The sequence below is a fragment of the Zonotrichia leucophrys genome, chromosome 1A (assembly GCF_028769735.1).
Source record: "Zonotrichia leucophrys gambelii isolate GWCS_2022_RI chromosome 1A, RI_Zleu_2.0, whole genome shotgun sequence".
Taxonomy (NCBI): Eukaryota; Metazoa; Chordata; class Aves; order Passeriformes; family Passerellidae; genus Zonotrichia; species Zonotrichia leucophrys.
Genome location: NC_088170.1, coordinates 30,171,559 through 30,184,931, shown reverse-complemented (window position 1 = coordinate 30,184,931; position 13,373 = coordinate 30,171,559). Strand labels below are relative to the sequence as shown.

The 13,373-nt window shown below is 36.7% G+C and overlaps 1 protein-coding gene across 1 annotated transcript in view; it reads left to right on the top strand.

Moving 5' to 3' along the window:
• The window catches only part of MGAT4C (MGAT4 family member C), a 152,261-nt gene extending 146,439 nt beyond the window's left edge, over positions 1-5,822 (top strand). Inside the window, 1 exon segment of the mRNA XM_064702028.1 lies at positions 50-5,822. Coding sequence (XP_064558098.1) covers positions 50-1,206 — 1,157 coding nt within the window. The 3' untranslated portion in view covers positions 1,207-5,822.
• The last annotated feature ends 7,551 nt before the right edge of the window (positions 5,823-13,373 follow it).

Genomic DNA, 13,373 nt, shown 5'->3' with positions numbered 1-13,373 from the left:
GCTTCCAATATCAGATTCTCAGTTTTTGTTTGAACTGTCTTTTGTACAGGGTATCTTACAATTGGACTATCCTCTGTAAAACGGAGAAAGGGAAACTACTTGCTTGAGACCATCAAGTCCATATTTGAGCAGTCAAGCTATGAGGAACTCAAAGAAATTGCAGTGGTAGTACAGCTGGCAGATTTTGACTCAGCCTGGTGTGAAGGGATGGTCCAGGATATTTCACAGAAATTTGCACATCACATAATTGCGGGCAGATTAATAGTTATTCACGTCCCTGAGGATTACTATCCTGTACTGGACGGCCTTAAGAGAAATTACAATGACCCCGAGGACCGTGTGAAATTCCGATCAAAACAAAATGTAGATTATGCTTTCCTTCTAAACTTTTGTGCTAATCTTTCTGACTATTATGTGATGCTGGAAGATGATGTTCGCTGCTCAAAGAATTTTTTGACTGCTGTTAAGAAAGTAATTACCTCACGAGAAGGATCCTACTGGGTGACGTTGGAATTCTCCAAGCTGGGGTACATTGGAAAGCTTTACCATTCCCATGACCTACCACGCCTGGCCCATTTTCTATTGATGTTTTACCAAGAAATGCCTTGCGATTGGTTGCTCATCCACTTTCGTGGGCTGTTAGCTCAAAAGGAAGTGATACGTTTTAAGCCATCTCTCTTCCAGCACATGGGATACTACTCATCTTACAAAGGAGCTGAAAATAAGTTAAAGGATGATGATTTTGAAGAGGAGTCCTTTGACATCCCTGACAACCCACCTGCAAACTTGCACACCAATATGAATGTATTTGAAAACTATGAGGCAAGCAAGGCTTACAGCAGCATTGATGAGTACTTCTGGGGCAAGGCTCCTTCGACTGGAGACTTCTATGGGATTGTATTTGAAAAGCCCATTAAAATCAGTAAAATTAAAGTTGTCACTGGAACTGAAGATCGGCAAAATGACATTTTACATCACGGGGCCCTGGAAGTAGGTGAAAAGATTGTAGGCAGTAAAAAAGGAAGACAATGTACGACTTACTTGAGACTAGGGGAGTTCAAAAATGGGAATTTTGAAATAACAGATGTAGAGCACAAAGTTCTGTTTGATATTAACTGCATGAGAATACTTGTTACTAAAAGTCAAAAAGAATGGCTGATCATTAGGAGCATTAGCGTTTGGACTTCTCAAACACCAAATCAATAGAGCGAGGCCACCTGAGAAGGTACAGAGTGCATACAATCAACTGGGTCACAACTGGTGCCACTCCCCAGAAAAACAAACACTTCAGCTCTTCACTAGAGACACAGAATATCTGGGGAAATCACAAAACAAGTAAAGCAATTTATTTTTTACCAGTTTGGTCAGGCAATATACAAACATTTTATTTGTTGAAAATTTCGAATTTTGTAGAAAACAAAAGGTTCTCAAACCTCTCTTGAGATCTTTAAACCCTTTTTTTATTATTATTTCTCTGTAAGAGAGATCTTGTGGACTATACAGAACAAAAAAAAAATCTGTCTTATAACTGCCAAAAGGTTTAAATCTATGACCATTATACCATTATGTTGTGAAAAGAAATTGGATTGCACCTTATGCACATAAAAATTTTAAATCCTATGGTAGTATGCGTTTGTACTGTAGTTGGTAATGTGTTTCTTTTCCAGGCAGTTATGACAAGATCTGTCCTGAAACTGGCAGTTTACTTCTGAGCACTGTAAGAAAATAATGTGGCTAGTCATTGCAACTTCTTGTCAAAAGGGAATGTATAAAATTATAAATCTGACATAACAATTATGTAAAAAATAGATAATTGCATCTGTTTTTCTGTCTCAACAAATATCCTTTGTTCTTTTTCCTGGCTCCTTTCACTGAAATGAGCACTACTTGGATTCTGTATTACATAAGGGACCAATTTATTCTCCTTACTTGTTCAAATTGCCTCACACCAAGCAAGCCTTCTGCTTGACTACCAATGTCAGTATCAAACCCAGGTACCTCAAGAGCAGCATATGTCTCTTAGAGAGGCATCTCAACAGATCTCAGCTTCAACAATTTTTGTTCCTTCACGATATGGAGAACTCCCTCTGAGAAATTTGCAGATAGCTGAATACTACAGCATGGTTTCCAAGGGTTGTCATACCATCCATATCTACCTGCCCATGCATGATACAAATGCAAAATGTGCTGGGTTAATCCGTTGGGTGTGAATGTAATCTCCAGTCCGTCCTGGATGATCTGTAGTCAACAGAAGAGATACAAAATTAAGAATCTTAATACAATGAGAAATTAATATGTTTCTTAATTAGGAGGGGTTTGGGTGTTTGGGGGTTTTTTTAAGTTTTCTAATTCTGATTGTATTAGTATTGTAGACATCTTCCCACTGCCTCTGGTTATTTCCTATAAATATATTTTGCCTGGCTTTAGACAATAAGCAGAAAGGTTTCTCCAGTCCATATGACTTCAGTGTTAGCTCTGGGCTTCCAGTGCATCACACAAGGAAGCTGTATAGCATATGATTTACACTATGTGCATAGATTTAGATTAAGAGAATCTATGGGTTTTTTTCCTCTAAGAAATTCCCTAGATTGTCTCAGTAGACACACTAAGAAATACATGAGTTGCAAGTGTGACAGAGATGAGCATTCTATTGTCAAACTCATGAAAACTGTGCTTATCATCTGATTGCATTTAGGAGGTTTAGTTAAACCTGGAAGGCAAGAATTAAATTTCAAGAATGCTTGCACTGACAAAGACTGAACTAGCTACTGGATGAGTACATACAAACCTAACATGGCTATTTCAGAAAGATAAATTATTTTTAAAATCTACACAAAACATCAATGCAATTGATTTTCCTGGTTCATAAATCTGGAGTCTAGCTTTGGCAAATCACCCAATACAGAGGTAAGGTATATTGTCAAATAAATCTTCTGATATATGCTTCTATCTAATTCAGAAAAAGATCTTTTTCTCAAAGAAACTCTTTGCTTCTTTGTTCCTTAATATATACCTAAATCACTGTTTTTTTACATACATATTTTCAATAAAATGAATTCAAAATGTCCTACGTGTTCAACTTGAAAAGGAAAATTAAAGCTCTCTTTAAAAAAAAGGGAAATACATACTAATTTTAAATTATTATAAATACTTATGAAGGACTTACTTTTTAATATTGATATTCCACATTTCAAAAATAATTAGCTGGTAATTAGTGATTAGTCAATCCCCATTTTATTTTAAATAAGCTGTCAGTCTTCTATAGAATCACAGAATGGTTTGGGTTTAAAAGGACCTTAAAGATCATCTAGTTCCAGTTCCCCTGCCATGGACAGAAATTTCTTCCACTGGATCAGGTGGCACAGAGCCACATCCAGACCAGTATTGAACACCTCCAGGGATGAGGCATTCACAACTCCTCTGGACAACCTGTTCCAGTGCCTTGTTGTTACTGCAATAAAGAATTTCTTCCCAATATCTATTCGAAACCTACTTTCAGCTCCAAGACATTCCCCCTTGTCCTGCCACTACATGCCCTGGTAAAAAGTCCTTTTCCAGCTCTCTTGTAGGGTCTCTTCAGGTGCTATAAGGTCTCCACAGAGCCTTCTGTTCTGCAACTGAACAACCCCAACTCTGAGCATTTACTCGTAGCAGAAGTGCTCCAGCCCTCCAATCATTTTCATAGCTCTTCATTTTATCCACTTGATCATTAACATGTAATTCATTACCTTTCCTTGATCCCTAACTATTAGGGCCAAAACAAACATTACTAGGTTAAACAGGAACCTTTACTTTTATTCAGAAATGCAATATGTCTGAAGCAATTTTCTAAATTAGAAAATACACTCAATCCCAAGATCTCAAATACTCTTGTAATCAAAACCACAGACAATGTGAATGGCTAGTACAAATTAAATGTTCTCAACATAGGCCTAAATGGTATTTTTTAATTACAAGCTGAACAAAACTGCTTTCCTTTTCAAAAAAACACTTGTAATGGATCTCATCTTTGGCACAATGGCTTAGCAGCAAGATCTCTCATCTGGTTGTTACCACTTTTAGGAGATCACACTCAAAAATGCCCTCAGAGAAAGCTTTCCTTGGCTGTGAATACTGGTAAGTGCTAAGAATGAGAGGCATGCACCATTCTTACTGTTGAATTTGACCTGGTTTTGAAGAAATAATTAATACATTTATTCCAGGAAATCCTAGAATTCAGTTATAAAAGCTAATGTTTTGAGCACTCATTGTAGGGCATCCAGCTTCTCCTTCACTGAACACATATTTTATCCATCATATTCACAAAAAAAATGGTTACCAGATTCTGGAAGGATAAAAAAAAAAAAAAGAAAAAAGAAGCCATAAAATATCTTTTTGTGGCAGCCAAAACTGTCCCCCAGCACTCGAGGTGAGGCCACCCCAGTGCAGAGCAGAGTGAGACCCACTCCCTTGCCTGGCTGGTGATGCTGTGCCCCAGGGCAGGGTTGGCCCTCCTGGCTGCCAGGGCGCTGCTGACTCGTGATCAACTTGCTATCAACTGAAAATCCCAGGTCCCTTCCCACAGCTCTGCTTTCCAGCTTCTCATTCCCCAGTCTGTCCACACATCCAGGGCTGCCCCATCCCAGGTGCAGAATCCGGCACTTGCCCTTGTTCAACTCCATATGGTCAGTCGCTGCCCACCTCTCCAACTTTTTGAGGGCTCTCTGCAGGGCCTTTCTGGGAGTTGACGGATCCTCCCAGTTCTGTATCATCTGCAAACTCGCTTAGTATCCCTTCTAGTCCTGCATTTTGAGTCATTTCTGAAGATGTTGAAGAACACAAGGTCAAGAATGGAGCCCTGTGGAACCCCACTAATGACAGGACCCGAGTCCAATGTCACCCCTTTCACTATAGCTCTTTGTGAGCCAGTTGCTATCCCATCACATCCCATCACATCACATCACATCACTTCACATGATGTGTTTATCCAGCTGTGTGTTGGATAATTTTCCAGAAGAATCCTGTGAGAGACACTATCAAAAACTTAGCTGAAATCCAAGATCACATCGACCACCTTCCCTTGATGAACTAGATGGGTCACCTTGTCATAAAGGGAAATCAGGTTTGTTAACCTGGACTTCCCTCTCATGAAGCTGTAGTGGCTGTGTCCAATGACTGAGTTGTCTTCTGGGTGTTTTTCACCTAAATAATCATCATAACATTACCAGGCACTGAAATAAGACTGAGACTTTCCACAAATTCTGAAAATATTGCACTGTGGTCTGGACTGTGATGCATCTGTTCTGAACTTACCTACATGTATTGTTCCTACTAACACTTTTTGGGATTGCTGATTGTATAACATAGGAAATTCTTGGGAAGTAAAATATTTTTCACTTCAAATTAAAAGAAGAAATGAGCCCTTACTGGAGAATGAACAAATCCAGGACATGGCAATTTTCAGGACAACCAGTTTTAGAATATTAAAGATAACTACTATGATATGGGTAATTCACTAAGATTCTATACAAATGTAATATTTTTTAGATCAATCTGATATGGTGCTCTGTTTTACTGTCTGGTCAGTATTCTCCTATGTAAGACACTAATGTTTCATCTTTTATAAAAGGACATTGGAAACTTGTTCATTATTGAATTGCTACAAGTTAAATAAAGAGCAAACTATGACACCTTAGAGAAGATTTCATTCTGGAAACTTATTAAAGTAACAAACCCAATATCTAACTGTCTTAAAAGCTGCAGATGACATCAGCTTTCATTGTGAAGCATTTCAGAGAATCTGATGGAAATATTTCTTACGGCTCTCTAGTTAAATTTGCAGTTCTGTTAGACTGCAATTAAATAAGTATTAAATTATGAGTTGCAATGCAGATCATGTGTCATGAGCTCTAGCAGTGTCATACCCTCAAATGGTAAAGTATAACATTTTGTAAAAACAAGTGGAAAATACAGATGTATCATAATGAAAACAGATGATTTTTATGTCATATGCTATATACAAAGACAAATTAATTGGGGCATCTCCACCACTCCATCAGCCTTTCAGATAAAGCAAAATAAGGGACTTAATTTTTGTTTTTCAATCCTTAGTCCTTGAAGACAAAAATTATTATATTTATACTCCCTTTAATCAAAACTGTGTTGACCTATATATCATAGAAAACTGAAAGGGTGGTTTTGCAAAATAATTATATACATACATACACATACAGAAATATTTGTGTTATCATCTTTATTTTAGTTTTAGCTATCCTGGAAGACTGAAATGAAGATATTCTCCATATAGGTATATTTTGGTATCTTCAGATGGCATTTTCCAATATCTTGCCTCTTTTACTAGTTTTGCCACAGCAAATACATACTGTGTCACTTAGGTATACATACTCTGTCCCTTTGGCAGAACAGTCAGTCATGTAAAGGAAGTTTACATTGCTGTTTTTGCTGTAAAAGAAGAGAAATGGGACCATGTCCAGAGTCTGTACAACACTTGTCTAAGATCTGATTCCTTCTGCTCGAGTCCTTCATGATGATGGGAGGCCATGCAAGAGGTTTGTCCTGCACATTCTTCTCCTAGATAATTAGAGATACCGATCTATTTTTGTATGAATACGTATAATACATATAAATCCAGATAAAACTACATGATTTATAGTAACTTTTACGGGTAATTTCCTATCAGCAACACCATTCTTCCCAGAAGGGATGTTCAGTGTCTTCCTCATAAATACTATCTTGCAATAAGAATAATTTTTTGAGCTTTAAAAAAAGGAATATATATCTCCACCTCAATCCAAAGAATTATTTATTGCATGTTAGTTTAACAATAAAATTAAATACAGAGACAGAATAATTTCAATACCATATCCATAATAGTAGTCTGCTGTTAAATTGCCATGAAATTGAATTGGCAGCTGGGCAGATATTAGACTATTTTTCAGCCACATTTATAGATGTTTTTCAACTGTCATGCTACCTAATACTGTTCTCAAATAAAATTCCACTTTGCTCTGATAGTTGTAAAAAGGTTCTTAAAATTCCATGTAGAACTTGAAAGTACTTTAAGTAGGATTATATTGCTGATTAAACCCTTTGTCAACCCTTGGCTGGGCTTAGGTAAGAATTTCACATTTAACAAATAAAGCTGAACATCAAAAGCTGATGTTCATTTCCTCTGTCAGACTGTTAAACAGCTGCCTTCCTTCTTTATTGCTATTTACCCATTAATGTTGGTTTTAGTTTTGTCAGACTGAATTCTGAATTCTGGAGCAAAAATTTAAAGTATTCTGGCTTTTTTTTCTTTAGTATATCATGCATCACTAAGAGCAGAGATCTAAAGGTGTAAGTTAAACACTTACACCAGCCTTTGCTGCTGCTGAACGTCTCTTCACGAGCAGCGCGCTCGTGCCACCTGGGTTCAGTTCATTTGCAACTTTAGAATCTGTTCTATTTTCATGTTACATTTTCACCAGCACACACAGCCACTCCTTTCTTCTCTCTTTAATTTCAATACTACATAAATGAACATCATCTTGTGTGAATATTGCCAAACCACTTTCACCTCCACTCAGGAAACTGGGATGGGTACTGCCATTTATTTCTCAAAATTACTTCCTGCTTTTGGCCATTGCTCACTACATTTAAATGCCACATCTGCTGAGAAGACAATAAGCATGCTCTAATGAGACACCCTTTTAAAAGAGACCTACTAATTCTTTTTCTTTTTTTTTGCCATCTAACTCTAAGAGTGCATTATCTGATTGTGCCAAAATTATATGCATACCGTTTTACCTCCATGGAAATCCCATAAAGCAAACAGTTTTTGTTAATCACTCCTGCAAATGGTTCCTGGCAGCAGCCTGGCTTTGCATTTGCAAAATGAGCCAGGTTCCTCTCTTCCAAAGAGCTGAATAGCAACTTTCAAGGCAGGAAAAAAGAAAAAATAAATCCCAAACAGGTCTTCTCTCTAGTGGTTTTCTGCTACCTTTCAAAGATACAATTTCTTCTCTATGTTTCCTCTCTTCTCTCACTCAAAATTGTATATTAAAATCAACAAGAGGTCCTCCTTCCCAATACCTTAACTCACTCCCATCTGTATACTCATGGTATTCTTTTGGAAAGGGCTAGTTGTCATTTTAGTTTATACAGAAATTCTTAAAATTTGGTGAAAAAATGACACAACATGGCCAACAAATTTTTTCAAAGGTCCATGTCCATGATTGGTTTCACTTTGGTGAAGATATTTTTGGTGCTTTCTGCTGTTTTTGCAACAGTTGTGAGGTTACTTTTGGCAAGTTTTGGTTCTTTGCACTGCACCTAACGTAATCCCTTTCCATTTTCTTGTACTCACAAAATTTCCCAATTTTTTTTTCCTTGAATTGCTTTTACTTTGATGGTATCTCCTTTCCAGAGTGTTTGTAAGCCCTTCTTTTCTGTTTGCAAGATTTTAATGAGGATCAGTTTTGGCAAGCTTTGGTCCATGTCCCTGCACTTGATGGCATGACATGCCTTTTGATGGCTTTGACTTTGGGAAGGATTTTTTTTTTAATTTTTTTTTTAAGTATCCATGCCATGTCCCTGATATCTTCCCCTCCAAGTTCTGTCTTCCTCCTTGACTTTTTCCCCTGCTATTGCAACAGTTGTGAGGTTACTTTTGGCATGTTTTTGTCCTTGGCACTTCACCTAATTTTCTTCCCAGACCATTTTGTTGTTGTCACTAAATCTTCTTATTTTCTGGGTTTTTTTGGGAATTTTTCAATTGCATTTCATTTGATCATATTTGATCAGAGTATTTGTAAGCCTTTCTTTTCTGTTGCGCAAGATTTTGTTTCGTTCAACATATTGCATATCACAGTTTGATATGCAATATATTTATTCAAAGTAGAAAACATGTTTACTCAAGCATATTTGTGATAACTGCTCCTCACAGAAAAACAAACAAATAAAGAAGTCAGGTAAGGCGTTTTAGGTAAGTAAGTGCGGCATGTGCATACAATATAAATTCATTAATAAAAATATTGCAATCCCCCACATCTACTCTCTTCTGTACCAAAGACTTTAAATGTTCTGGCTTAGGAGAGAAACCACTGTTTCAGAGATAATTTGGATATTAACTTTTATATCGTTAATCACTCTTTCTTCTGATCTGAAGCCAATTCCATAGCATATAATCTCTTGGGTTATATCACTTGCCAAGTTGTTTTGTAAACAGATGCTTTTTTTCCTGAGTATTGATTATAATTAATATATTTACCCTGTCCACAAACTGCTGATTACATTTATTGTTTTGGCTTACCTGAAAGCTCATTTTTTTCTGTTTTAAACTGAAGAGATATATTTGGTTTTTTTTCAATGGCTTTAGCATAAAAATTATAGATCAAGGGAATAGGAGTCATATGTTTAATCTGGTGTGAAAGTGAAATAAACTGTTTTCCTAATATCATATTTGATAAAAGGTATCTAAGCCATAAAAGTATATTTAAGCATTTATCTGTTCTAAAGAAACGTAGAATATCTTTGTTTCAGGAGCCTGTGATAAAAAAAATTCCCATTTAAGACCATATGATTGGAAAAATTCCCTTTCCCAAACTTTCCTTTCTTCTGCCAGCAGCAAGGCATTGCATTTCTTTAGTTCTGCTTTATGGCCAGATCCCCACTAGGATTGTATGCAATTAGTTAATCAACATTTATCGATTTATGCTTATTAAAGATTGAGCATTCATCTTGCTTTCCTAAAGCAAAAATATTGTAAAATTGTGGTTAATGTTTCTCATTGTTTTGATAATTTTTGGATAATATTTGCTTTTATTTATTTATCTTCATAGACATATCTTTTTTCAAGAGTGAAAATGGTTGCATTTCTGCATCACCTATTTCTGTCATCACCTTCACATCCCCATTTTCACTACTCACTTGCTCGTTGAAGGCATACGCTCATGCAGTGAAAACACAAATAAATGGAAAGGCATTGTAAGCAATAGGTTTCTGGTAGAGAGGGAAGCATGAGAGAGAGTTAGAAGCTGACTGAGCTATTTAAAGTTCACTAAAAGGAAAGGTAAAGAACATTTGCTTCTGCTGCCCTGCCTTTTGCCTGTGACATTTCTTCTGTTTCGTGTGTCTCTGTGGATATGGAATCTGAAGCTCACTGCACTTAGTTGGAAATTTTCTAATAACTTTGCACTTCTTTGCTATTCCATTTCAGCTATATATCTTTTTTCCACGTAAGCCAGCTTGCTTTCTCCTTGAGCTACACTGTGCGGTGTCAAATGTACCCTCTAGCTGTCTATGTGGTTTTAAATCTGGGACAAATTACTAACCCAGCAAACGTTTTTGCTGCTGTTTAAGTTAGAGAGGTCTGTGCTCCTGCTGAGACTGAGTGCTGGAGCCAAGCCTGGCATGCTACATCACCCAGAGGACTGCTTGGGCATGCATTATTGCACCATAGGCCTGTGCCTTGTGTCCAGCCAGCCGACAGCTGGAGCGGTTTAAACCCCAGCACCAGCCAGCTCTTGTGGTATTCCCCTCTCCTTGCTTTGCTTCAAGTTCCACACCCACAGTGCAGCCAGAAGTGCTCAATGCAGTGTCTTTGCTGTTAGCATTTTAACCATTCCGAGAGGATGAGGACCTGGCGTGCCAGAGGCACTGCCCCACGCTGCCCTCTGCTCCTGCCCAGCAGGCAAGCAGCTGGTTGCATTAAACCTTCAGCTGGCCCTTAAAAACAGACTTTTTGGGGTTTATTTGTCCCACATATCCTTCCCTATAAAAGCTATTTTGCTTGACATTTTTAGTGGAGCGAATACATTTTAGAGCAGTAAGGGTTTTTTTTGGTTGCTGTTTTTTAGTTTTTCTAATAGCAAAGTAATAAAGATGTTAAGGAAATAAAATAAATGAAAGATGTCAACCCTAAAGTTTCTGAAATTAGTCATTAAAGATAGCTCTTATATAGTAAAAATTACAAGATATTTATCATTTTTTTCCACTCAAATTAGCTTTGTTTTGTGGTTTGAGGATTTTTTTTCTCTTGTGTTTATGAGTTGCAGAGGCAGCTAAAACTGAAAAACAACACCAAACTTTTCCCACCCTTGCTTAACAGTTTGCATAGATTTAGAACTTTTTTAATATTTACCCACATGGAAACATCTACCATCTGGTGAGCATACTTTGGTCAGACGTTCTGCTCCCAGTAGTCAGGACATCTTGGAAAAATTCCTAGTTCTGAAAAAAGAAAACAAACCCTTGTCTGTGCCAGCATAGTTTGTGAGCCAGATGCTTATCTGAATTACATTGCTGTGAATAAGCACTTTCAATACTAATGAAAAAGGAAAAGTTTGGTTGGGTTTTTTCCTTCTTTGATTTCTCTTCTTCAGTTTAACACAGTAATTAAATAGACCAAGATTATTAAAATAGCCTCAAAAATCTTTTAAGGGCAAAAGGATCTTTAATTAAACTTTAAGTAAGAAGTCAGCAGCTTAAGGTTCCTTCTCTCTCACAAAAGGGAGTGCTACAGCAGATTTCCCAAGAATGTGAACTTTTGAATCTCAGGAACTCAGAACAGAGGGCCTCTTTCCTCTTTCCTTACCTCAGTATGATCTATAGAAAAGTACCTTTCCTCCAAAATAGTGTAAATTCCAAAGGATAAAATTAATGATTTCATAAATGATTTCATAAACTAGAACTCTTGTCGGAGGTTCTCCTGCTTGTCCCACTGTTCTAAAACACTGCATTTGCAGTAGCTTCAGTGTCTTCACTGCACTTGCATTAGTAGACTCAGTTTGCTGGTTTCAGTCTTTAATGACATAAAATTTAAAAATCAGGAATTATTTCTGCTCTTACTGTTTTCTTCAGTTCACTGCAGTTGTCAGACAAAAATATGAGAGACACAAAGAAACAGAAAAATGTTTATGGCCTTCAGAAAAATTGTTCCTTTTAAATCTCTTTTGTTGGAAAACAGATATTTTTTCCCATATAGCACCTCAGAACAGAGCTAATATGTGTTCCTAAATGCTAATTCAGCTGCTTTTTTTAGTTTTCTCTGGTGTCTAAGCAATCATTTTCCATTATGAACCCAAGGTGATATTTTGTGTTTGGCTTTTTTTTTCCTTTTCCAACCATACTGGAATTCAGATGAGGACATCCTAATAGCTTCTTTTTGAGGTGTTTTTTTTTAATTTAATTTTAATTTTATTTTTAGACAGGATGGGTACTATTTGAAAGAAAAAAAACATACATCTGGTAAATTTAGCTTCTTTTTTTTTTTTCTTCTATTTTACTACTACCAAAGAAAAGATACAACAAGAAGTGGGACTAAATTTCTGAGCTCTGCTACACTTTCTTTTGGAATGCCCAACCATTCTTTTGCAGTGAGAGTCCAGGGTGGCACCCAGGATACCATCTAGTCAGAAGAAGCTGGGAAATTGTCTTAGCTAAAACTATTTCTTGAGGCTGAAGATAGAAATTCCATAGTAACTGAAAAGGAATCAGATGCAAGAAGTGGACAACTGGTACCAAAGCAAAGCATGACTTGGATGTTTCTAGTGCTCCCCTCCCAAAATATATGGTAACTAAAAATATTCAAAAAAATCCAATGACCACTGAAATCAAAAGGATTGCACATCTTCATTTCAACAAGTTTGATCACATCCTAACTTAGAAATTATTTCTGATCATTCAACCATTGGTCTTAGTGAAGGCATTTTGAGTCAATTGCCATGAAAACCAAGCACTATTGGTACAGAAGTTTTTAAAGAAATTGTGTTCAAAGTTCCACAGAATTTAATTAAAATTTATTCACCATTATATCCCCTGCACTGAAAATAGGGGTTTAGTGGTGCTGCTCCTCTTCAATCCTGCCTTTCCACCCACTCCGTGAACTATGCTCCAGTGAATCATAAGTGAATCAAATAGAGAAATATAATATGGATTGCAATCAAGAAGGAAATAAAAACTGAGATGTTAGTTCAGTCACTATTGGGCCATATTTGCATTTGTACTGGCATAGTTGAGGGACTGGAGCTAACACAATTCACTTAGATAGAAAGAAGACACTATGTAGTTAATGACTGAGCAGCTGTTTGCAGACACAGAGATATTTCTAAACCCTTTTCTTTAGTGTCTGTATTAGCACATACAATAATCTTCTTATTGTCTCAGATCTGAAGACTTTGAAAGGACAAATTAAGGGAGAGAAATAAAAATTAATTAATCCAAGAAGATGAAATAAAGCAGAAAAATACTGAGTTACCAAGACCATAAGTTAAAATTATTTCAAAGCCACAAGCTGGGCCCAGAACTCAATGTGTTCTCATTGTTTGGCAGCAAATATGTTGTTCTGAATTTAGTTCTTTGGCTTAATTTTGTGTAAGATATAATCTCATGGC